This window comes from Monodelphis domestica, chromosome 3 (assembly GCF_027887165.1).
Source record: "Monodelphis domestica isolate mMonDom1 chromosome 3, mMonDom1.pri, whole genome shotgun sequence".
Classification (NCBI taxonomy): Eukaryota; Metazoa; Chordata; class Mammalia; order Didelphimorphia; family Didelphidae; genus Monodelphis; species Monodelphis domestica.
Window position 1 is genome coordinate 160,217,122 of NC_077229.1, and position 27,233 is coordinate 160,244,354.

At 35.5% G+C, this 27,233-nt stretch overlaps 1 protein-coding gene across 2 annotated transcripts in view; it reads left to right on the forward strand.

Annotated features, from left to right (window-relative positions):
* The first annotated feature begins 1,193 nt into the window (after positions 1–1,193).
* Positions 1,194–27,233, forward strand: part of RSPO2 (R-spondin 2) — a 244,848-nt gene continuing 218,808 nt past the window's right edge. Inside the window, exons 1-3 of one of the 2 annotated variants that reach the window (XM_007488220.3) lie at positions 1,203–1,440; positions 1,688–1,776; positions 2,278–2,577. In XM_007488220.3, coding sequence (XP_007488282.2) covers positions 2,484–2,577 — 94 coding nt within the window. In that variant the 5' untranslated portion in view covers positions 1,203–1,440; positions 1,688–1,776; positions 2,278–2,483. Of the gene's footprint in view, positions 1,777–2,277; positions 2,578–27,233 lie in introns of both variants that reach the window. The other variant, XM_016431858.2, reaches the window with a different exon arrangement.

Consider the following 27,233-nt stretch of genomic DNA (forward strand, 5'->3'; position numbering starts at 1 on the left):
ACAGAATACCTAATAGAGTAGTTAATACATTTTTTGTTAAGTAGTCCTTTTGAAGGAGCTATTGTGATATAGTAGAAAGATCACTGGCTCTAGAGTAAGAATATATCCTTTAATTCTCTCTCACCCTTGTAATCTATTTTATCTTAGACAAGTCATAATAGCTCTGGGACTCAGTTTCCCCCTGTGCAAAATATGGAATTTGAATTTGATGGCCTCAGAGAACTTCTAGAACTATGCCTAAAAAGTTCACTTTTCTTTTTTTGCATATGGGAAAAATAGGAGAATAAGATTTGCTGAATGTTCAGATATGAAGGTAATATCTACATCTATTGTAAAACATTATACATAGATAAATTCGTGTCTACAAATTTTATGGAAATGTAAGCTTCTTGAGATTACCTGCTTTTAATACAGTGGCTGGCACGAAATAGATACTTAATGAATGCTTGTTGGCTAATTGTTACACTTTTAAACCTCCAATGGCAAGAAACAGAGGCAAGTCCATTGAACAAGTCAGTTCCACAAACATTTATGCCCACATGTGGCAGGCAAAACCCAAAATAGTCCTTGTACTTAAGCCACTTATTTGAACAGACTGGGTGTGAGGGAAAAGAACCCGGGGATTGTTGGAAATGAAGGTGAATCTTAAAATAAAATCCCTTTATTTTCTTCTTCTTTTATCCTTCTTTTCCTTCTTTTTAAAATTAAAGGTGGCTTCTCTTCAGTTTCTAAGATGAAAATGTTCTCTATTTCCCAGTCCTGTCTTAGAGCCTTACAGAGAATCTAAAGATATGAAAACACAGATGCAAAACCCAGCAAGACAGTCCAATTTTAAACTCTACTAGGAAGATGAAACACTCTGGGGCTCGGTGTTTCGGAATAAATTAATGAACTGATTTGTACTCGGGTCTCCAGTCAGAAGACAGGCAACCGAGAATTGCGAGGCAATTGTTTGCAGGACAGCGTCTTGTACAATCAGACTTGTAGGAGAGGCAAAGTGTGTCCTGCGACTCTTGGTAAATGACCACCGCGGCAGCTTTTCTGCGTTTGGTTTTCAGACCCAAGAAAGTAGGGGTCTAGAAGAAATCTGCAAGAGATTCAGATCTTTAAATAAAGATTATCGTGCTTTAGGACCTCAGGGAAACCAGAGATTTTCAGGCTTTAGGACCCGGGGGATTGTGGGCAGAAAAAAAAAAAAAACCAAACCCTAAGATGCTGTGGAATACAGCACCACCTACTTATTGAAGCATCAAGCCCCTGCCACAAACCCATTGCATCTCTATTCGAATCTCGATCACCTTATTTCCCACAGCTTAGTTATAAGGACCGTTTCTTGCCCCAACTTAGAGAAAAATTTGGAGTCACGCAATAGTGACGGTCAAAGCCAAGGCAGAGACTAAAGAAAACTTGCGGGGGTGGGACTGGAGGAACCAAGCTGAGGTACATCCCCTCCCAGGTTTCGTGTTGGGGGGCATTGACTAGGACGTAGCGGCCGTAGCTGGGGACGCAGCCGCAAATACCCTGACGCTTCAATTCCCTTTTCGACAACCCAGTCCGCGCAGAGAGGAGCTATACGCCTGCCCGCCCTGCTGGAGAGGCAGGACTGACTTGGCGGCTCTTACTGCCTAGCCTGCGAGGCTCTCCCAGCACACGGACATCTAGCAAACTTTTTTTTTCCCCCCTCCAGCCCACGTGTTTTTGAGCCGGCTGCCCTGCCTGACACCGGGATGCAGCATTATGCCTGAGAGCCCTCGTGCTGCTGGGTCCGCTGTGAAGGTAAGTTGCTCTCTGCCGGAGCGCTTTATTTCCCTCCACTCTGGGGCACCCCAGCTTTGAACTTAAAGTGGGTCCAGGGTGGAGGGAGTTGGATAGGAATGTAGGCGCTCCTCTTTGCTTATACCCTCTCCCCACTCTCAAAGGAGCGTTTCTTTTTCTTCTCATGCCTTTTCTAGGACGTCTGCTCCGCAGAGATTTCCAATGATTGATTCCCTTGATTGCAATCATCTTCTCATTGAAGTTACTGCGCGCTTTGATTTAAGGCAGCTCCTGAGGCTTAGTTCCTTAACTTATTTTCAAACTCTCATGCTCAGAGTGTTTCATTCCAGTAATAAGGCAAAATTGATCAGTTTCATAGGGTCCCTCTCCCCCTTTAAAGAGAATGGTTGGTTGATTCATGTGCACAGACGCCTCTACGTCTCTCTGCCTTACCTCCCACTCCTTTCCTTGGCTCCTCTTTCCTTGTCAAAACCTACTCTTTCTTGCCTTCTAATCACGCAGATTCCCAGGACGGAGATGCTACTGGACATCCGAGCTTGTGACTCCGCTCTGTAATTGCTCCTGCCTGATTCTTGGACCCCCTTCCCGTTGGCTAGCAAGGATTCACTATCTCTGCTCCAGCTTTGCCAGCGGTGCCAGGCTCCGCTGATGACCCCTCCTGTTCTCATACTTTGAGCGGAGTGTCTCCACACAACCCAACCGCCCAGATGCAGTTTCGTCTCTTCTCTTTTGCCCTTATCATTCTGAACTGCATGGATTACGGTCACTGCCAAGCTAACCGCTGGAGACGCAGTAAGCGAGGTCAGTATTGCCCGGAGAAGGAATGTGTTGTGTCCTGAGAAAAGGATGTGTTATGTGGGGTGAGAGGGGACAGAGGGATGGGCGCTCTGATGGGAAGTATTATTTATCCTAACCACACTCAGACTTCTTAGTCCTCAGATGGCCAACACAGTGGCGTTCCCTACTCTTCTGCCCAGGGAGGGAGCGGGTTGCACTGCGCTTCCCTAACTGGGCAAGGTGGCGCAGTAACGCCTCTCCCCCCCGCGCCCCCCCCCATCCCCAGTTTTTATTCCCGCCACGCAGTTTTAAGAAAAGTGGTCCCACATTCGCGCAAGTCTAATAAACGGATTCATTCCTCTTCCTGAATTTGGCCACCCATCCTTTCTTCCCCTTTAACGTGCTCTCTTTCCCAATCTTATATGAGACTTGTTCCCTTACCTGACATTTCCCCTTTTGCCTGCTGGCCCTGATGAGGTGCCTTCTGCGGCTGGGTCACTACTGGCGTGCACCACGCCAGCAACCAGAACAGTGGCAACCTGTCAGGGAGCACTCTTGGGGATTGGGGTAGGAAATGAGCATAACCATTTAAATTAAGAGAAAGAAGGACAGGTTGGAAGCCTCAGAAAGAAATCCTTCTCTTACAGTTAAGAGTCCGGGGTCAGAGATTTAGAATTCTAGTAGGGGCCCGTTGTAACTTTGCAAGTACAATAGTAATCCTTGGGGAAGCTCCCTAATTGCATTAAAATGAAATATCCTAACCAGAATTGCCCACTTTCTCTGAAGTCCCCTCTTCTTCCTGCCACTAAAGAGTTCGATTATAAAGTGAGCCCCACCAAGTTTCTTTTTTGACAAAGGCTCTCTAATCTCACCAAAACCTCTTCTCTTAGTCCTGATGCCTAATGCTTCTCTCACCAAATTGTATTCTCTGCATGCTGAGGAGAACAGCTGATGAATTTAATGGAAATCATTGGGGCACTTTCTGCACTGCTGTGGGGAGGGAGGCTGGAGGTTTCTTCAGGTGGTGCTGACTGCCTTTAATCCCGAAACACTGGAGCCTGGGAGGGGAAGATGAGGATCCAGATCCTGGTGGGTTCAAGTGTCTTGTCCTTGGGATGTAATGGAGATTGTGTAGAGCCCTAAACGTACTTTGCAGGCTCCAGGAGAGAGCTGTCTTTGTCCAGTAACTCAGCACTTACTCACAGGCAACATACATCATGAGACTGATGCTTCTGGGTTAATAGGTCTTGATTTTCCCGGAATATAAATGTCTCACCCAACCTGCGATGTGATTTGTTTATAACTCACTTGGGATTCAAGCTTCTTGAATCCAGATTTTAGAGCGGTCTTATCTCTTTGGACTTTTTGATCCTTGATTGGGATGTCGTTAAGCTGTTCCCACCTATGGGTGATTTCCTAAAGGCTTGGTGGCCTTTTAGGTCTTGCCTGAGGTTATTCTTTTTTTTTTTTTTAATTAATGCTTCACTTTTATGTTTCACATTCTGCACATGGCCCCTTTACTGATAACTCCTTGCCAACCTAGTAAACTTTAAGGTAGGATTTTTGAAAATTAGAAGATAGTTTTTTCTTGGGGGTAAGGTGTTATATATTTAACTTGTAAACACTCCTTTCTGCATCCCTCTCAAAAAAAAGTAGTATTTCAGGGCTCTGGTAAAATAAAATTTGGCAAGATACTTAAGGAAAACTATAACAGATAGAGAGCTTCTGTTCTTTTATAATTAGGGCTGAAGGAGACTATCATAACAAAAACTGGCATGTTATCTTGTGTGACTATTAGCTATAGTGATGTTACTGAAGGTTTGACAGAGCCTTCTTACAAAATGAATTACTTAAAATATTTTTCTCCCAATATTTTTATTGAGTAAGTTGTCTTACTGACACCTTTTGATAATTTCAAAGCATCATCAAATGTCAAATCTGCTATTTCATTTTATTTGAGTAGGGAGATACTGGTAATATCACACTAGTAAGCTTTGGTACATTAGATTGGGTTCAGTGGTGTATATCATTACAGCACTCATGTGGACAAAAATGATACTGCACTTTAGATAAATAAGTCCATTTTCTAGAAATTTTATGTTTTAATGTAAGTATCCAAAGCAAAACTTAATTTCCTGTCCCCTTATCTTAGGGTGGAATACAGCTTGATGTTTCAACTATCTAAGACACTCTTTAAGTGATGGCATTTGGAAAAGCTGATCCAAAGTGTATGGTAGTAATTTTGCCAAACTGCTCTTTAGTCTTCATGAAATTCAAATGTGCATGGACTGTTGCTTTTAAGCACATGCAAATTTTAGGATAGCATTTTTTTTTACCTCAACAATGATTTAGTTTTTATATTTTCCCTAACAGATGGCTTTCTAAAATGCCAAGTTTTTTGGCTAAAATGACTGCAGTCTTAAAAGTGACCACACTATCTATGCCAACAAAGGATATACTGTGTCTTTAATTAAATGTGGAACTACTTAAAGTGCTGGCTAGACAGTGTAGGGTGATAGTAGTAATGTTTCTGCTTTACAAACGAAGCTTAAGGGTTGCATTGTGGGAGTACTGAAATGAATAGAGATTTAACTCAAGTTGTGTGAATTATCCCTCTTCAAAAACTTAAGCTGGTTTTAATTGATCTCATGTCCACTGATTGATCTTGGACCAATTGTTGTGCATAGTGAACAATTGGCTTTCCCAAAGGAGATTGATTTAAATTAGTTTCTTGGTGAGTATTTGAGGACTAGCCAAATAATGTCAGTGTTGACAGTTGACATACTAGAGTCTATTGTGGTATCAATGTTTCCTTTTTTCCCTCCCTTGTCTAGGGTGGTAGCAGCTTAATATTCTTTCAAGGCAGAAAGGTGACTCTTTCTTTCATTTAAAAAAGTCAGGATAGCAAATATCACCTACTGTCTTAAATTTGTTCTCTGTTAAACACAAAGGCAGAAATGATATGAAAGTTGGAGAGTTACAATTCACAGAATCATATCATAGAATTTTCCTCTGATTTAGATTTTCCCCCCTACATATTCCATCTGCAAATAATCAAACCTTCACTGTGGGGTGCATTCAGAACTTCTCTGGCATTCTGTTTAGTCTGCTCTATGATCTCAGATGCTCCATAATATCATTTTCTTAATGAAATAAAATTCTTGGCAGAGATCAGATAATTTAGTCAGTTAAAATCAATTGCATCCAGTCTGGAATAGAAAGCAAATCTATCATTTAACTCTGTGTTTAATTTTAAAATTTAGCTTAAGGATACATAAAACAGAATGCCAGCCTTTCCTTTCTCTTTTGGAAAGATCTTTGTGCTTCAGGGAGGGTGGCAAAGACCCACAAGCGAAAAGAAAAAAAAATTTGACTAAGTCACCCACCACTCTTTTTCTATTGGACTAGCTCTGGAAATTGCATAAAATAAGTCTGATCGCCTTGATAACTTCATTTGATTTGTCATTTGATGATAAATATAGTGATTCATACTATTAATTAGCTATAGGATAGAGATGGGGGTTGGACCTGTGATTTCACTGGTACAGAGAATTCCCAGGTGAGGAAATTCCATTTACAATGTAGGTCAACACTTTCCACACCTTCTATGTAATTTATAGTCTTAGTTGCCTTTCTAATCAGCTATATATAAATAACCACAATGAGTGTCTGTTTATGTGTGTGTGGAATAGACTAACTTTGAGGAGCCTATTGACAACCAGGGTTTTGTCTATACTGTAATCACTCCCCCATTGCTTCCTGCTTTTATTTTTATTTATTTATTTTTGCAGAACGGACATTTATTTTAGCTAGCATTACACATAACAGGGGTGATTTTTGTTTTGCTCTTTATACCAAAAATTTACTGGTATAGTAAGTTAGGATATTTTGATTTGTTTTTACTTTCAGGAATTATTACAAACCATATTTTTTAATTGGATAATTGAAAGGTCACTAGGCTAAACATTAGCATTTCTTATGGTAGCCTCATAAATTTTGTGCTTTATAAAATATGTGACAATTTTATAACTCCTTGACTTGTGCCTAGTAGTACTTTGAACAAAAGCCTACATTAACTTTTTGATATAACAATTTACTAAAAAGGAAGTTTCTAAAATTCATTTTTCATACTTTTAGTGGTCTGACGGTGGGGTTACGTGTATGACAAGAATTTTCCTGCTTTATCTTTTGCTATACTCATCTCTTGCCCCACTACCCTTTTCCCATTTTCATAATGTTATATTTAGCTTTTCTGAGAAATAAAAGTTTATCACAAATAGTGGGGTAGTTTTTCTGGCAACTGAGGTTGGAAAAATGAAATATATCTGCCATAAACCTCCTTAATTCAGCAACATTAATTTGTGTTTTTTTCTTTTAATTGAATGGAGAGACTTGTTTTTATAAGTACTTGTGATAATAGTTTGTTCCTCATGCTATTCTTGCAAACTATAAGAGTGCACATGGAACTTATTAACCTATGTTTAAGTGAAGAGGCTTTGTATGCTTGCTTTTCTGGGTTCCAAAATGTTTCTGAAAAGTTCATGTGATAACTTTTGTAGCACAGACAGGCTTCTTATGGACCACATACTCTCTAGTTGCAAGTCAGTGGCAAATATTTCACCATCTCAGGAAGGTCAGGGAATTGACAAAGTCAAAGTAAAAATATAGTTGGCTACTGAGTTTTGGAAGTAACTTCTTACCTCAGAGCTATGTTTAATTCAGGCTTACTTATTTGCCTTTGAAATCTGTCTGGGGCAAAGCATAGCACTTGAAGAAAGTCCATAGAGATGACGTGTCTTAGTATGCAATCCTTTTGATTTTATTCAATCTGATTATTACCCAGAATTGATGCATGGCCTGAACTACACATTCAGCTTGTCTTTCCACAGCTGATTGCCTTTAGACCATATTGCTAGTCATTATTGTACTTTCCCCTCTCTGGAATGATAAAAACTCCAGAGATTATATAATTTAGCTATTTGTTAGCAATATTATTTTTTTAAATGTGGTGGGACAATTAGGTGGCTCAATGGGTAGAGCCTGAGTTCAAATCTGGCCTCAGACACTGTCTAGGTGTGTGATCCTGGTTTAGTCTCTTAACTCCCATTGCCTAGCCCTTACCACTTTTCTGCCTTAGAATCAATACAGAAAGTAAGGGTTTTAAAAAAGATTTGGCAAACATTTTGGGTGAAAATGAAAGTATAATTTGTGGCTTTCAATTTATCTTTACTATCAAGATCTGAATTTTGGGGAGACAGTATCATTACATACCCATCTTTATGGCTTTATTATGCTTCAGCTACTCTCATATTGCTCCAGCTGGAAGCAATTCTTATTGAATCTTATTTCCTAGTACTTCATACTCTTTAGTATTCATTTTCATTACATTCTATGACTGGTTTCTGTGGGTACATTGTCATCTCCTAATAGACAATATATCCTTGAGGACCCTATAATTTGAATTTGTATTTATTTCTAAAAGCTCTGGGTCCAGTAGAATTGTCTAACATGTAGTAAATATTAACTTTAAAGATGATAGTTGATAAAAATTCTTTTTTCACTTGGAAAAATGTTGACTATGACCTTTTAGTGAACTTCAGCATTCATAGTATGCATGGAAGACCCCCCCCCCAATATGCCTTAAATATTTTTGACTCCTCACATAAGGAAAGTAAGTGAATATTTTCCCTCCTGTATTATCAGACACTGACAAAGCTTTCAATCTCTCTCCCCTTTCCCCTCAAGTAGGTAAGTTGAAAGATCTGCTCATTCCTTTATTATTAAAATAGGGATAAAGGTACAAATGAATAAAGTACCATTTATTTTTTGACATCAAAGGAGGAAGAAAATGTAGGGCTCTTTCTTTTCTTCTAGACTCTTGGATTCGAATTATGAACACTTGAACTCACAATATTTCCCACCACTTTTGCATAACTTATTTCTTACCATGATGTAGGAGTGAGCATGAACTGGAAAATATTTACCAGAAGTCAAACTCCAGGAGATGCCATTGGACTGCAGAGGGCAAGCTACAGATTATGTGACAATTGTCCTAGGTCAATCTAGTTAAGTGCTTAGGCATTTGTAACAGAAGGGTGGTCACCAATAAACTCCTTTCATCTATTCTCCCTCTTCTCATTACTCATGAAAATCATCTATCAGAATGGGAAATGGTTGTAGTATATATATCAGTGGAAGACCTCTTCATCCTAGTAGTCTTATATATCATTGTATCAATGACCTGGAATTTCCTCTTGTGGGGGATCTAAAAGTCTTAGCCTTCTGTAACTTAGATTCTTATTTTCTTGAGGTTCAGAGACATTGAGTAATCTACCTAGAATTTTTCAGGGAAGGAAATTGTGGACAGAGAAGTTGGAGAAATGATGAATTGGACACTAGGGTCATCAAATGTCATTTTTTTTCTGGAAGCAATGATAGGATGATTTATTCACATCATCCATCAAAGCAAGAGATAGAAAGTGGGTGGGAGGTTGGGAAAGTAGAAGGTATGTATCTGTGGAGGGTCTGGAAAATGTGGGAGGTACATGGTCTGGGACTAAGGAGATAAGCCTCACGAAACAAAACAGAACAGCATGTTCTGGGTGGGAGTTCCAAAGCTTTCCCAAGATATTGCTCCTCTCTCAAGTGATAGATGTCTGGAAGATAATAAATAAAGCCTAGAATGTTCAGATTGCCTGAGGACTTTGAGATGGTCCAATCTACTGTACTCTTATAGATTAATTTACCATACTTGTCTCCATGGACAAACTGTATAAATGAGGAAATTATAGCCCAATGACCATCCATGATTTCACCAAGGTCATATAGAAAGTTGAGGGCAGAACTGGTACTAGAAACTTGCATCTGTTAATGTTCTTTTTCATGATCCTGGTACAGCTTTTAGAGTTCTGTATGGAATACTTGAGAAACAATGTGCCATAGTGGAGAGAGGAATGCAATTAGGAGTCTAGAAGGTCTGGGTTCAAATTAAGCCTTTGATAAGTAAGAATGTAAGATCTAAAAATTGCAAATCAGTATTATTGGAGGGAGGATACGTTCAATTCTGAAATCACAAGTCCAAATAAAGAATAACTTAAAACATGCTAAGCCAGTTAAATTGAGCATATTACATCATATACTATAGGATTTCAGAGTATGTAAAGTAGAATCTTCTTATAACATTGGAAATAGTTGGTATTATATATAGACATACACACATAAGAGAACTATTTTGGTATACACAGACATATACATAAATACACACCCACCAAGATAACTCATTTACCTGATTAAGGACAGTGAGAAAGGAATATATTCAGGATTTAGCTAGAGATATAATAGAATCAGAATATTTTCAACTACTTAATACTTAATAATGCCTCTCCCTGTGTGAAATTGGCTTATACCAAATCTTCTAAGTGTAATCATGAAATTAGTTCTTGATGACTTAATTCAACCTTGTTTGAATTCAAATCCTTGCTCAGATTCTTATTAACTATGTGACTCCCCACAAGTCACCTAACTTCTGCCTTGCTGCCTTAGTTTCTTCCTCTGTAAAATGGGACTAATTATGGCCCCTACTTCCTAGGATTTTTGTGAGGATAAAAGATAATTTTAATGTGCTTTGGAAGCTTGAAAGTTAAATGCCAGCTATATTTCCTAAAACATCTACAAACTTCCTTCTGGTACTTAAAACAGAATAAAGGGGCATAATATTTGAGGTGTTCCTTTTAACTTCTTAAATTAAAAAAATTTTTTTTTATAAAACAAGACTTTCTGTGGAACTTGAAATCATGAGTTTTTTCTAGCTAAGGACTAATTTAAATGTTTAAATTGTCCTTTTTCTGTCTGCATTTGTAACATTCTTTTTTTTACATAACTGGGATATTTATTAAGAAGAGTTAATCCATAAATAAAGTAGGTGTTGTATGTGTGTATATATTCATATAATTACAAATGCAAAAGAATATTACCAACTCACAGCAACTGTCCAATAGCTATTTGGAAAGTAGTCAAAATGTCACTTAATGTTTAATTTATAATGAAGGGAATTACCTAGAAGCTTTTCTAGAACATTGGGTGGGTAAATTTTGCTTGTGGAATGTGATTTTTAATGAAAAAAATATATTTAGTAGCACTTTGGGTTTATCAAATACATCACTCATGACAAGCCTGTGAAGTAGGAATTTTAGGTATCATCCCAATTTGTAGGTTGGGAAATGGAGGCTTAAGGGTGTTGGATCGAATGGAAGAAACAATTTTTAAAAAGTGCTTACTATATGCAAAGTACTATGCTAAATACAGGAGACATGAAAACAAAAGTCACTCCATCACTTTTGCTCTGGTCATTACTTTTGGCTATCCATCAGACCTGAAACACCCTCTCTCTTCTGACCTCCTTGGCTTCCTTATAGTTCCAACTAAAATGCTGGTCCTTCTTGTAAGCTTTCCTCAATCCCTCTTAATTCTAGTGCCTTCCCTCTCTTAATTATTTCTTATTTGTACTCTATATAACTTGCTTTATATATATTTGTTTGTTCTCTCCTCCCTTAGATTGTAAGCTTCTTGAGGGCTGGAACTGTCTTCCCTTTCTTTGTATCCTCAGCCCTTAGTACAATGCCTGACACATAGTAAGCACTTAATAAATACTCAATAATTGAAAACATAAGTGAAGACTGAGGGCAGACATTCTCTGCTTTCAAAGAATTTATATCCTAGTGGGGAAAGATGACATAAAAAAGAGAATGGTGCCTGGGTAGGATATATTGGTTTGGAAAATTACTATTTTAGTAGGTATAGACCAAAAGAAAATTGATGCATCCTTTCCAAGAGTAATGGCAGTATTAATTGGATTGTGTTTCCAGAAGTGGGAAAGGAGAGTTGGGGCATGTTTTCTGAACCAGGCAACAATGAAGCGATTGAGAAGATAGCTGAAGTCAAACTGACAATGTGAGAGTCAGCCTAGAACCCAAGAGTCCTGCCTTTAAATGTCCCTGTGCTGTTTTCACTGTATTATGCTGCCTCAGTAAGTGACAAAAAAAGAATGGAGCACATGTCAAATTTTGCTCACATATCACCATTTTAGAAAATATGGTTAGAGGAACAAAAGGCAATCTATTTGTTTCACTTTCTATAGGACTTAAACTTTTTTAAACGGATTTTTCCACATGTACACTTATAATAATTTGGGATCAAAATCTATTGTGGTAAAATCATCTGATTGGAGAATTATTTCTTCAGTTGCCAAAATTCTTTGAAAAGGTTAAAAGGGGCATATTCACAACACAGAGGAGTATCTATTGACATTTCTAGTCTTGCAGTGGATCTATAAATGGTGCAATTCATAAATTCCTAATTCCATTTTTATAGATGAAGAAACTGAAGTATATATAAGGGAAAGAACTTTTTGGATTTGGCATAGTTAATTCATGAAAAAGCTAGAAGCTAACTTTCCTAAATTCTAGCTAAGGGTTTTTTTTCTGAAAGTTAGTATTGCTTTGTGCACTTTTTCATTATCACCTCCCTGGCCTCATACCGTTTTGTTTGGTAGAATCAGAAAATTATAATCAACTTGGCCAGTGGAATCAAGACCAATAGAGGGCACACTTGACATCCTTTTCTTATGCTTTCCATTAACCATATTCTTTTGAAACTCAAACTTGTGGCTGCTACTCTTTTCTCCTCTTCCCTACAACCCCTCATTTTTTCCTACTCAAATTATTAGGGGGATGACAGAATTATTAGCCTGCCCAATTCAGCCTCTCTACTATATAATTCTATACTTTCTCCACAATAAAAAAGTTGTTTCTTTTGTATGAAAAATATAAGACCCCAATGCCTCACTGAAGGTCTTCCTTCTGGTACATTCTTAGAAAAGTGAGATGTGATTTCCCCTTTTTCTTGAGGAAATATCCTAAGAAGCTTGAGATATTTGCCCATCTTTTCCATGGGTTATGTTGTCAAATGGGAAGGAGACAGCCCATTTCCCTGAACTTCTCTTGTCATGAAAACTTGTATGTTAGTTATACTTTGATATTTTGGAGGATAAAGAATAAAATTAATTTTTTAGGAAATATGTATAAAACATTGATAAGAAATAGTAGCCAAATGTTGTGAACCATGGGGAGTACTGAATTTGGAATCAGAAGACCTGAGTTCCAGTCAAGGCATCACTGTGGACCTGTTTCCTTATCTTAACATTATAAGACCCCTTCCTGTTCCAAATTAGTGAGTCTATAAGTGAGCAGAAATTAATATAAGCATACCTTTATAGCTGAGTTTTGGAGAATTTGTATATAACTCCATATTTTGGCAACTTGAATCAGAATTGAAACTCTTTAGAGTTACTAATCATTTTTAGAGAGGGACAGCTACTAGATGTTGTAAGAATACCAGATTTTTATAGGCAAGTCTATCTCTCAGGCGTGGATAGAATTGAGATTTGGATATGACTGTGATTTGAGTAATGTTGCAAAAGTGTCCCATCAGTCAGTAGCTTGTTGGTGGTTGAAATGGCTATTAGAAAGCTATTCTTTTGGGCAGACTTTCATTCTTGAGGAAGCCATTGTTAAAAGGCAGCAGGCACAATGGACAGAAGGCTGACTTTGGAGTGAAGAAGACTTGAGTTCAAGTCTTGTCACTGACTTATATTAGCCATGGCAACTATGGACAAAGCAAACTTCTGTGTCCCCAGGAAAATCTCTCCAAGATTCCAAGTTGTAGAATAGGTGCTGATCTGTATAGAAAGAGGGAGTTTTCATGGTGGGAGTTCCTTGCACCAATGAAATAAAGAGGCTAGTCCCCTACTTTTTTTTAACCCTAAGAAAACCAAAACAATCCAGAGTTAAGTAACACATTGGCCATTATTGAATATTTCTGAAATAACTTACTGAAATTTGTGTGTGTGTATGTGTATGGATGCGGGGTATCCTAGGTACTACTAAGTGCCTAGGTGCAAGAAGGAGACTGAAAAGAAGGGAGTACAGAGGAACACAAAAGTTAAGCTAAATTTACTAAAGTAAACAATTTATCTTGATTATAGCGTACTTATGTTAGGGAGTATGGGATGATGGAGGTGGCTCTCTAGCTGGACTTATTTTGTAAAGCCGCTAAAGAAAGTTTCTGCTGTTCTCTATCAAATAATTGTTTAAAGTTTGAAGCATGAGTTTGAAACTCATTTTTGGAGAATTACACATATAAGATAGATGTCACAGGCAGTGTGATATGATCTGCTGAGCCATCTCCTGTTTCATTCATGTTCTATTTTGTAATTTGTTTGGTTATGTAGGAATTAATTTTACCTCATTGATCATAGTGCCCTTTCTAGAATGGCTAATTATTCTGAGTTAAAGAAAATTTTTCTTCAGATTTCACGGATTTCTAGAGGTTTTACATATGTGAAAGACTGGCAGACGTAAGTGGGAGAAAGTCCATTTGGTCACTGGAAAACTGACTCTAGCAACTATAATGGAAAAACTTCTTTTGATTAGCTAAAATCAGATGGTTTAATCTGAAAAATTAGATGCCTCCTTTGGGATGCTTATGTTCCATTGACCCTAGTACTTAATTATTCTGGGCCTTCCTGCAGATGGTATTTCCCCCCTATTTGAGTCTTTAGTTATTTCAAGGATCCATGCTTTATATGGTCCTGTACAGAAGATGGACACAAGGGCAGATTACCGATGCTAATATTTTAATGCTAAAGGCAACAAAAATGATTTTTGGTTTTCTTATAAAAAAAGAATGTCAAAGAAGATTTGGCCTGACCTAAGTAGGTGCATGAATTAGACCACATCTGGATTACTATGCTCAGTTCTGAGTGAACAGTTTTAGGAAAGTCATTGCTGTTATATATAGGATGATTATGGTGATGGGAGGCTCTAATATCATACTTTAGGAGGTGGGAGGAATTGGAATAGTTAGGCAGGAGAAGAGATGATTTGGTGGTGGGAATAGGGAGAAAAGGAAAAATTAAATTTTCTTTCTCTTACACTCTCTCATCTGGTTCTAAACAAAAGAATCTAACCCCTCCTTTACATGATGGCCCTCCAAATACTTGGAGACAAATCTCTAGTATTGCCTTAAAGTTTTCTCTTCTTCAAGATCAATAAGCCTAGTTTTTGCAACCAGTCCTTTTATGGCATGGTCGTGAAGTCTTTCACCAATCCTGGTCACATCCCAGCCTTTCTAAAATGTAATGCCCAGAAATGGATATAATTATTACAAATGTAGCCTGACCAGGGCAGAGTACAATAAGACTATCACATCTCTAGTCCATATCTTAATATAGCATTAAATTGAATTAGTTTTTTAGCTGTCATAACATTTAGTTCATATTAAACTTCTATTCCATTTAAAACCCCATATATTTTTCTGATGAACTAACTGCTATCTAGCAGTGCATTCCTCATATGGTATTTATGAAGTTGACTTTTTGAACACAAATATGAAATTTTACCTTTATTCCTATTCATTTTCATTTGATTAGATTTGAGCCAAGGTTTTAGCCATTTGGAGGAATTTTTGGACCTTGATCCTGCCATCCAATGCATTAAAATTACCAGTTTCATGTTATCTGCAAATTTCATAAATATGCTATCTATAAGTTTATACATGTTGTTGTTAAAAATGCATTAGGCTAATGGATAATCCCTAAGAACTCCATGACTGACAACACAGAGAGTCAACCTCCAACCATTACAGATTACTCTTTTTTTTAGATCTAGCCATTCAACTAGTTTCAAATCCACATAATGAGATTCTCTCACCTTGTCTCTCTTTCTTCATCTTGTTCATAAGAATGATAAAGACTATCCAGCTTTTAGCAACAAATACATATTTCTGGCATTCTTCAGATCTAACAGTTTGTTACTCTTGTCAAAAAACAAAAGGAAATATAAATACTCTAGCATGATATATTTTTCATAAAGTTATGCTGGTTGTCTTTTTCTCAAATGTGAATTTGAATTTGTTTTGAGTAATATATTTTAGCATTTTGCCAGACATTGAAGTAAAACTAGATTTTCATGGTATTTGAATTTCTATTTTATAATGATATGTTTAAGCATTTCAGTAGAGATTTAGGTCATATTCACTAATCAGTAGCATCCTCTGCTCTTTTCCCAATTGTAAAAACTGAGACATTTGTCCATTTCTAATCTTGTGGGTCCTCTCCTCGATCTTTTACTGATATTTCTGCAATCTTATGTATCAATTCTTATGTTGTGCGGCCTCATTTTTATATTCAACTTTACTCAAGTTGGATATATTCAACTTTTAGTTGAATTTTTAAGGTTTTATGTACCATTGTATCATTTCCAAAGAACATCACCATTGTTTTCTTATTATCTATGCTTATTCTATCCATTTCTTTTTCTTTGTTGTGTTGCTATAACTATAATTTCTATAACTATGTCAAATAATAGTGGTGATAGTAGACATCCTTGTGTTGCACTTGGTTTTATTGGAAAAGAATCTCTACTATTTATCCATTATAAAAATGTTGCCTCTGAGATTTTAATAGATATTATTTAATTTAAATTTAAAAATTACTCATTTAATTTTAAAAATCATTTAAATTTTTCCCAGATTACATGTTGAAACAATTTTCAATATTTGTTTTTTGACATTTTGTAATCCATATTTTCTCTTTCTCTCTCATACCCCCCCCTCCCAAAGAAGGCAGGTACTATGATATAGGCTGTACGTTTATTATTATATGATACATATTTCCATGTTCACCATGTTGTGAAATAAGATGCATATTGTTTACACTAGAGAAAAATTCATGGAGTAAATGGAGTGAAGAATTGTTTGTTTCAGTCAGCATTCAGACTCCATCTATTCATGCTATAGAGGTGAATATCCTTTTGTGTCATGAGTCCCTTGCAGTTGTCGCGAATTCTTGCCTTGTTGATAATAGTCAAGTCATTCACAGTTGGCCATCATACATTATTGTTTTAACTTTATATATTTCCCTAGTTTTGCTCACTTCACTTTGTTTTATTTCATATAAGTCTTTCCAGGTTTTTTTGTGATCATCTTGTTTCTTATGGCACAATAATATTGCATCACAATCATCCACCACAAGCTGTTCAGCTATTCTCTAACTGATGGACATCCCTTCCATTTCCAGTTCTTTGCCACCACAAAAAAGCTGCTATTACGTTGTATGATGATCAACTGTGAAAACTTGACTACTCTCAGTAATTCAATGAACTGGGACAATCTTAAAAAATCTTATGATGGAAAATGCAGTCCACCTCCAGAGAAAGAATTGATGATGTCAGATGGATGCAGATCAAAGCATTGTATCTTTTCACATCAGTGTATTTTTGGTTTTATTTTGGGGTTTTAGTTTTATATGAGTGTGCTCTTATAATAGTGACCAATATGGAAAATTGTTTTGCATGATAATAAAATAAAAACTTCTATAAATATGTTATAGAAATTGTTTTTTTTTTCTCCCTATCTTTAATGACTTTGGGATTCAGACCTAGTAGTGGTATTTCTGGGTCAAAGGGTATACAGATCTTGATGGCCCTTTGGTCATGGTTCCAAATTGTTCTCCAGAATGGTTTTTATCAGTTCTTAGCTCCATCAATAGTGGTCCTGATTTTTCCATATCCCCTCCATTTTCCCTTTTTGGCATATTAGCCAGTTTGGTAGGTGTGAAGTGGTATGGCAGAGTTATTTTAAGTTATATTTCTCCAATTAATAGTGATTTGGAGCATTTTTTTTCCAAATCACTAAAGGTAATTTTAATGGCATCATCTGCGAATTGTCTGTCCACATTCTCTGACCATTTCTCAATTGGGGAATACTTTGTATTTCTATGAATTTAACTCAGTTATCTATAAATGAATCCTTTGTCAGAGACACTTGCTATAAAGAATTTTTCCTCTGTTTTTTGCCTTTTACCTTTGTTGTATTGATTTTATTTATGCAAAACTTTAAAAATTTAATGCAGTTTTATCGATTTTATATCTCATAATGCTCTCTATCTCTTATTTTAACCTAGATTCATCCCTTACCATAGGTCTGACAAAAATTATTTTGTTCTCACCTCGTTTGTTTATAGTATCACCTATACATTTATTTTTTTAATTTTATCATTAGATGAGATAATATGCAAAGTGTTTTCAAATCTTAAAATCTTATATATGTGCTGTCATCATTTTTATTATTATCTTCTAATTGAGCAATATGATTTCTAATAACTTATTTTCTTTTCATTTGTTATCATCTTTTTCTTTTTTGACATTTGCAATTTGATTTTCTCTTTTGTTTGAGAAAAACAGATTAGCTAATTATATTAATTTATTTAAAAACAACTCCTACATTTATTTATTAGTTCAATGATGTAATTTGGTCACCCTTCTGTGATTTTTCAGTAAATGTGATGGGGTGTGGTGAGGCTTTGGGTTTGTTGCATTTCTAGTTTTAGTTTCATACCCATTTTTTTGGTTGATGAAGATGTTTAGCTTTATTTTCTTCCAAGAACTTCCCTGGATGCATCCAAAGTGATTTGATATGCTGTTTCATTGTTGTAATGTTTTTGAAAATTATTTTTTTCTATCAATTGCTCTTTGACCCACAAATTCTTTAGGATTAAAATTTTAGTCCCCAAATAATTTTAATCTCTTTTCAGAGGGCTTTAATTTAATTTTTATTGTATTGTAGTTAGTATAATATATGCTTAATTTCTCTGCATTTGTATGTGAGATTTTTGTGCAATAGTTAATGAACAATTTTTATAAAGATGCCAAGCACATATGAGCTATATTCCTTCGTCTTCTCATTCAGTTCAAGTAATCTAGTATATCTTAACTTTTCTAAAATCAATTTAGTCCTTGACTTCTTTTATTTTTTGTGACAAATTTGTCTAGAATTGAAAATGATCTATTAAGGTCTTCAACTACTGTAATTTTTGTTCCTCATTCTCACTATAATTTGTTCTTTAAATATTTTGATGCTATGCCAGTCTGTGTATGGATATTAAGTACTTATATCAATTTATCAATGAACAAATTGTAGTTTTTTCCTTTTTCTTTATTGTAATCTCGCCTGTTTTTACTGTTGCTTTTCCTGATATAATAGTTGCTATACCTGCTTCTTCTTTTGTAGTTTGCCTGAAGCATATAATATTTTACTCTAACCCCTTATTATAAATACTCTATGTGAATTATTATGTTTGAAGTATATTTTTGAAAACTGTGCATTATTTTTTTTAAACCCTTACCTTCCTTCTTGGAGTCAATACTGTGTATTGGCTCCAAGGCAGAAGAGTGGTAAGGGCTAGACAAAGGGGGTCAAGTGACTTGCCCAGGATCACACAGCTAGGAAGTGGCTGAGGCCAGATTTGAACCTAGGACCTCCCGTCTCCAGGGCTAGCTCTCAATCCACTGAGCTACCCAGCTGCCCCCAACTGTGCATTATTTTTTAAAATTTTTGATCCCTTCTGCAACTCGTTTGGTTTAATGTATAACTTCCATCTCATTCTCATTTGGAGTCTTGATTTATTAACTTTCTATTTCCTCCCATCTTATCTTCTTACTTTCATTCCCTCTACCCTCCAGTTGGATCCCTTTACAGAGAAAGTGTTGAAGTGGAGGAATGGGCTCAGTACCTGTTATCTGTAATTGAAGTAATATGCCTTCCCTCAGTTGTATGTATTCTCTTTTCCTCATTCAGATCTCCATTCCAGGTTTTTACCTCTCTCTTTTAAAAATTAAAATGTAATTAAAATAAATTAAAATTAATTTTTATTTTAAAAATTTACCCTTTGAAAATGGAGCATGTTCTGCTTACAAATTATTCCTCTCCAATTCTACCCTCCTCTCCTGCTTCCTTTCTATTTAGCTCTTTTAGGGTATTTCAGCACTCAGTTCATCAGAATAATAAAAAGATTGCTATATCAGAGTGAGAGCTCAATTGAGATTAAATAGCATAAATTTGTATTGGATCTAGATCAAAGTTACATGACTTTTTCCACCAGCACAAAAATAGGAAAGAGAAAGCAAAAGGAAGGAGTATCCAAGTGATAGAATTTTGATGTGTGCGAGAGACATGAGAATAAGGAGGCAAAGGTGTTCAAGGACAGAAAGAGTGTACAGGTGAATTTGGACCTACTTAAGAAGGAAGAAAAGTGAGGCCAGAGAATGTAAGAACAGAGTGTAGTGGAGACACTAATGGTAAAGATACAGAATAGTACTCTCTTCAAGGCAGTTTCCTCAATTGCCTCTCAAATTGGTAGGTCAGGTTGCCAAAAGTGACTAACTACATTCTCCCACTTGGGTTTCAGATGTATCCCTAAAGAGATTAATTTTCTAGTCCTTTTCTCAGGAGTTCTATCAATGTGCTTCCCATTGATTGCCATTTAGACTTAATTAGCAATTGGAAAGGACATTTGCTTTGTTATTGATATGGTCAATTATGCTGATAGTTTTCCTAGTATTAAGCCAGCTTTGCATTCCTTATGTAAAACCCACCTGGTCATAGTGAACTGTCCATGTGATATATCACTATAGTATTCTTGCTAGTATTTTATTTAAATTTTTTGCATTTATATTCATTAATGAAATTGGCCTATAATTTTCTTTTTTTGTTTTTGCTTTTCTTAGCTTTGATATAAGCCCCATAAGTGTGGCATAAACAGAATTTGGTAGGACTCCTTCTTTGCCCATTTTCCCCAAATATTTTATATAGTATTGGGCTTAATTTTTCTTTAAATGTTAGAAAAAATTCACTTGTGAATCCATTTGGCTCTGGGACATTTTCTGAGGGAATTCATTGATGGCTTATTCAGTTTCTCTTTTCTGAGTTTGGATTATTTCAATATTCTATTTCTTATTTTATTAATCTGGGCAATTTATACTTTTGTATTTATATTGTATATCTATTTCACGTAGATTGTCAGATTTATTGGCATATAAATTAGGTAAAACAACTCCTAATAATTGTTTTAATTTCCTTTCCGTTGATGGCAAATTTACCCTTTTTGTTTTATACTGGTAATTTGGTTGTCTTCTTTTGTTTTAAAAATCAAATGAAAACTATTTTATTTGTTTTTTTTTTCATTAGACCAACTTCCTCTTATTTATTAGTTCAATGATTTTTGTTACTTTAAATTTTACTAATTTCTCCTTTGATTTTTAGAATTTCCATTTTAGTCTTTAATTCAGGATTTAAAATTTTTTTAGTTATTATTTTTTCTTTTAGTTTCATTCCTAATACATCGATTTCTCAATTTTTTTAATGTTAGCAGTTAATGATATAGAATTTTCCCTAAGGATTGCTTTGGATGTGTCCCATAAAATTTTCTTTGTAGTCTCCTCATTGTCATTCTCTTTAATGTAATTATTGATTGATTCTATAATTTTTTTGATGAACCTTTTTTTGAAATAGATTATTTAGTTTACAATTAATTTTTTATTTGTCTTTCCATGAACTCTTATTTAATATATTTTTATTGCAGCATAATCTGAAAAGGATGCATTTATTATTGCTGCTTTTTGCATTTGAGTTGTGAAGTTTTTATGCCTTAATATATGGTCAATTTTTGTATGTGTTGTGTATTATTGACATGAAAAAAATATTATTTTCTATTCACATTCAATTTTCTCCAGAGATCTATTAAATCTAATTTTTCTAAAATTTAATTTTTTCTACTTCTTTCTTGTTCATTTATTTATTTGGTTAGATTTATCTAGTTTTGAGAGGGGAAAGTTGAGATCTCTATACAGTTTTACTGTCTTTCATCAATGAGCTCATTCAATTTCTTCTTTAAAAATTTGGAGGCTATATTATTTGGTGTCTATAAATTTAGTATTGATGTTACTTCATTTTCTATTGTACTTTTTATCAATATGTAATTTCTTTCCTTTTCCTTTTTTGTTTTAGCTTTGTCTGAGAAGTTATTACCTTCTTTTCCAATTCTAATTTTTAAGTCATTATTTTCTTCCTTGAGCTTTTGAACCTCATTTTCTTTTGGTCAATTCTACTTTATATACAAGAAACAATTTTCTTTACAGGATTTTTGTACCTCTTTTTCTACTTGGCTAATTCTGCTTTTTAAGGTGTTATTTTCTTCTTATATTGATTTCCTTTCTCTTCCTCATTTTCTCTGTTTCTCTTATTTTATTTTTAAATTCCTTTTTGAGCTCTTCCAGAGCCTGAGACCAGTTCCCATTTTTTTTTTTTGAGTTTTTATATGTAGCTGCTTTGATCGCACTGTTTTCTTCAGAGTCTATACTTTGGTATTCTTTGCTTATAATAATTTTCTGTGGTTAGGAAGGTTTTTTAATATTTGCTCATTTTACTAGCCTTTTCCACAGCTTTTATTTTTATCTTAAAGGTTGGCTCTGCTCTCAGGGTAGATGTGGTATACCTTCAAACCAGTTCTTTCTTTTTCCTCAGCCCTAGTTCTGGGTTTATGCAAATTTCAGTTCTTCCAGGCTTGTATGATGGCTTGTGGTCTGTGAACTCTGCAAGCCACCTCCCAGTGCTGTTTCAGTTTTTTCTTGTGACTGAACTGCAAATGACTTATAGGGCTTAGAGTATTCTGAGTTACTTAGTGCTGGGGTTGGGTCTCATCTTAGGATTATACCAGCCAGGTGCATCCCAGACTCTCTTGTGATAGGGTTTGGCCTCACTCCAGGTTTGGACTAGGACCTGAAACTTTAAGGGGGTGCATGTGGGGTGCTCTGCTATTGGATTAGTCATTGTTTTAGGATCTCAAAGTTGGCTTGGCCCAATGTTCAGAATCTTACGCAGTAGAGGTGAGGTTGGGGATCTTGCTGTTGTTGCCTGTACCAGTACTCCTTGATGGGACTGTGCTGTAGGTGATGCGTGACCCTGCTGTGGACTGTGCTTCCCTCTAACCCCAATGAACCAAACCCTCTCTGCCTACTGTCATCCCCTTGTTTGTTTTGTCTCTCCAGTATTTGCTTTAAAGCATTATTTTAAGGTTGACTGGAGATGATTCATAGAGAGGTTTGAGCTTTCTGTGCTTCTACTCTGCAATATTGGTTCCATCTTTCCTTATCTTTTCCTTACGCACTGTCTCAGTTGGTGATTTCAACAGCTATCACAGGTTCTATTATCATCTCTATGCTGATAATTGTCAGCTGTATATATCTAGTCCTGATCTGTCTCCTTAACTTCAGTTCTGAATTATTAACTATCTTTCTGGTATTTTGAGTTAGACATTCTATATGCATCTCAAACTCAGTATATCCAGAACATAACTCATTATCTCTACCTCCTCTCCCCATCCTTCTTTTTAACTTGATTATTTTTTTTGTTATTATTCTCCTAGTAACCCAGACTCATAACTTTGGTGTTATCTTCAACTCACCCCACATTACCAATTTATAGCCAAATGTTGCTCTTTTTACAAATAATAATACCTTGGCCATATAAATTCCTCAGACTCATGCAACTACTCTTACTGTAGGTCATTATCACTTGATTTCAAATTTCCAAATTTTTCTCATCCCTACTTGTCAAATGAAGACCTCAATTCATAATTCACATTAAGAATTGAGGCCATGCTATGTGAGTTTTCTCTATTCTCCTCCCTTGCTCCCATCACTTATATACCTTTACTTTTGTCTCATGTGAAAAAGTTGCACTCCATGTAATGGGGGGGGGGATCATTCTACACAAATACTTGATCTTATCCCTTTATAACTTCTCAAACAGATTACTCCCACTGTTATTTGCATGGTCTCTAATCTTCATTTTCTACCTATCTACTGAATAGGGTGAAAAAAAAATACCACTGCTTTATTTCTTTCAAACAATTTCTGAATATTCTGAACTCGGAAGAGATAGGTATTTCAAATGAGGGAGGGGATCATGCGCTTGTTAGGTCACAACTGAATCTTGCTCATTTGGATGTCTTTTTTTAGGAAGAGTCTGGAGTCTCATAAAATAATGAGTCTTCAGAGGAGGATAACTCAGATTGAGGTCATTCTCTATGAAGATCTATTGAAAAAACAGATGATGTGTAGCAGGAATAGGAAAAAAAAACATTAAGTTGGGAAGGACTTAGGATAGTTGTCTTCAAAATATTTGAAGGATGTTATGTGCAAGAATAGAAGCTGACTTTTTCAGGAAGGCCCCAGAGGGCAGAATTGGGTGCAGTTGCTAAGAGTCAGGTTTGGTGGAAGAAAGTACTTCTGAACAATTAGCTATTTCAAAGTAGAATGGCTTGTCACAGGAATTAATGTGTTCCCCTTCTCTGGAAATTAGTGTTTGCTTGACAGATGACCCAACATGTTGGGAGTGTTATAGGAAGTAAGGGATACTTTTCCAGTTATGGGCTGGACTACTTGATCTCCAAGGTCCTTTCAACATAGATTCTTAGATTCTTAGGGTTGGGGACTAAGCTTGTGATTTTATTATTATAAGGAACTCCAAATGAGGAAATGCCTTCTATCATGACAAGTAGGCTTCTTCTTGTAACTAGGAGCATTTGAGAATTATTTTTTGGTCCCATAGCCATTATGTTTTAGGAAGCTTGACCCAAGTCTTCCTGGAAACTCTTGACATGTCTAATGATAAATAGATAAATAGAACTTCATCATTTTGTATGACTTTGATAACTGGAAACATACTACAGGGTTCCAACCCCCTCCCCACTGCCCCCCCCCCAACTTGGTGAAACATCACCAATTCAACCAAGCTCCATGGGTGTCAGAAGACAAAACTTGCAAAACCACCACTGTAAGATACGTGGACAGCATTCTTTCCCACAAGGCTGATTAGTGGGTTGAGGTTACTTTCTTGTGGGGTTAGGGAAGTGACATATCACTACTAGTGGTCACAACATAACTTGTTTAGCTGACATGATTTATGACAGACTTGTGCCAGTTCTGAAAGATTTTCTTCTGTCTACTGGTTTTTCCTGTTTTTCTAATAATCGGTAAAATCTTTAAAGTTTACAAAGTTTCTCCTATAAGTCTCCTCTTTAGACCCTAGAATAAAATAGCTTCATATTCCATCCAGTCCAGCTTTGGTGAAAGTCATCTGTTCACATAAATGTTAATAGCAAATTTCTGACTTTTATACATTTTAGTTGAGATAGACAGGCTGAAAGGTGTATTGAATTTGCAATCAGGAAAAAAAACTTAAATCTTGTAATATTGAAAAATTAATATTATGCCAAATATAATATTTAGAAATTGGTTTGGAAAGAGAATATTAGTTAAAATATTATTGTGGCCACCATTTATAAAATAATTAACCCTTAAGTCATGAGGATGATAGTAGCTTTTAACAATATAATTTTAATATATAGTATAAGAAAGAAATAAGGATGGATGGAAATTAAAAAAAAAAACAAACAATTTCCCAGCCTACCACCCTAATCTTACTAGCCCACAAGAGGTGTTTTTTTTTTCCTTCCCTAGTCACCATTGCCAAATTGCAGAAAGAGCCCCAGCCAAAGACCTCCAGAGAAGACCCCTCCTCCCTGGTCTTATTTTTTATAGTCTTTTTTTCTCCACATCACTTCCTTTCCCTCTATGCTGGTGTACCACACCTCAAGATCCAATCAAAGTCTCTCTGTTTGGAGCATTCCAGGCAAACTAATGGGCTGGTTTGGATGAGCAGAAAGTTCACAACATGGAGAGGAAGGAGTTCCCTTTACACAATCTTAGGTTTTGCTATATTCTAATAGAGGGACCTTAGATGAGCTATAACCTCTCTGAGTTTTCCTCATCTATTAAAAATAAGGTTGGACTAGCTGAACTCATTAGCTGCATGATTCCCCCCCCCTCCATTTTTATGTTCCTAATAACTTCCTTTGTAGGAAAATAGTATTTTGTCTATGACCACCAGGAGTGCCTGTCAATTTGATTGATTTGAAAAAAGCATATAAAATGAATTTTTTAGATTGATGTAAAGAAGTAGGGAAGCTGATGGATAGAGAACCTAACCTGTTATCAGGAAGATCATGTTCTGCTCCTGGCATAAGGATCCTCAGTAAGCCACTTAAATTCTCAGGGCTTTAGATAACTCTTTTAAGACTGTAAGTTATAGAAAAGTTACCGAATTTCAGTGGTAGAGAGTTTCCTCATCTGGAAGTTCCCTATATCAATGAAATCATTACTACCCTAGAGCTGTAAAGGCTTTAGAATTTGTCTGATAAGTTATACAGACAGATAGCTATGTCAAAATGTGCACAAATATTAATATTATGTACTATATAAGTGTGAATTATTCAGGTTTGAAAAATATTTTCTTGACAGTAAACCTGATTTCATTAACTTCTTTGAAGGAAATTTTTTATGGGTGGTTGAGATGCTTTTTAAATACCATTATCCTTTCTGTCTGAAAGAAAACTTACTGTGAGTGCATCCTTTTACTCCTTTACTGTATTCTTTGACATTTATGATTACAAAATTAATTTCCCTCTCTGATTCTATAATTTGTTTGTGATATGACCATTTATACTTATGTCCTTTATCCATTTGGAGTTTACCTTGTCATATGGTTTGAGAAGTTTGTTTATGCAGTTTTGCTAAGACTCTCTTCTAATTTTTTTGCAGCAGTTTTTGTCAAAAACTTGTTTTATTTTTTTATCAGAAAATATGATATCGTACTCATTTTCTCTATGTTATTTAAATAAGCTATTGTGTAAATTAACTTTTCTATTTTTTGAACCAGTACCAAATTTTATAATAATTATTTTGAAGTTTAGTATGGGATCTGGTAATCCCTATTATTTTTTACCTTTTTTTCAGTATTACCATTGTGATTCTTTAAAAATTTAGTTTTTCCAGATGTTTTTCCTATTTTCCCCCCACCCCCAGCTCTAAGGGACCATTTATTAGTCTTGTATGGCATGAAGTAAATTAATTTTCTTGTCTATTTTCACTTTTCCAAGGAGTATTCTTGTAGTTGTATTTATATTGTGCTTCCTTGAGTATTGGTAAGTGGCCATTTAAGAACAATTTTGTTTATAATTATTTTGAATGGAATTTCTTTTTTATCATTTCCTTTTGAGTATTGCTAAAAGCATATAGAAATCTGATGATTCATGTAGGGTTATTTTATAATTCATTTTACTGAAGTTGTTTCAGTTAATTTATATTTGAATCTTTAGAGGTATCCAAATAGATATCATTTGGGAAAAGTATTGATTTTGTTTCCCATTCACCTGTTCTTTATACCACAGATTCTTTTCCTTGTTCTATATCCATAGATAGTTTTTCTAGCATTATATAAAAATGAAAAGGTAATAATATATACCCATGCTTTGTCTCTCCCCTCATTCATACTGGAAAAGCACCTATTATTTCTTCATTACATATAATGTTGGCTTTTTTTTTCAGTACAATTCTGCTCCTAAGCAAAGATCTAATTATTTCTGTGCTTCTTAGTGTTTTTAATTAAAATAGATCTATTTTGTCAAAAGCAGTTCAGGATCTATTGATGTAATTGTTGATAATATGATCTATGTTTAAAGCTTTCCTTACATTGAAATGACCCAGTATTCTAGTTATAAATGCAACATGGCCATAGTATATGATCTTTTTAGTATGTTGTTGTGACCTTCATTCTAAAATCTAATTAATATTTCTGCATCAGTACTAAGGAGATTAGTCTATAGTTTTCTTGCTATACTTTGTTTCTCCTTGATCTAGGTATCAAGCCTGTATTTGTGTCATAGA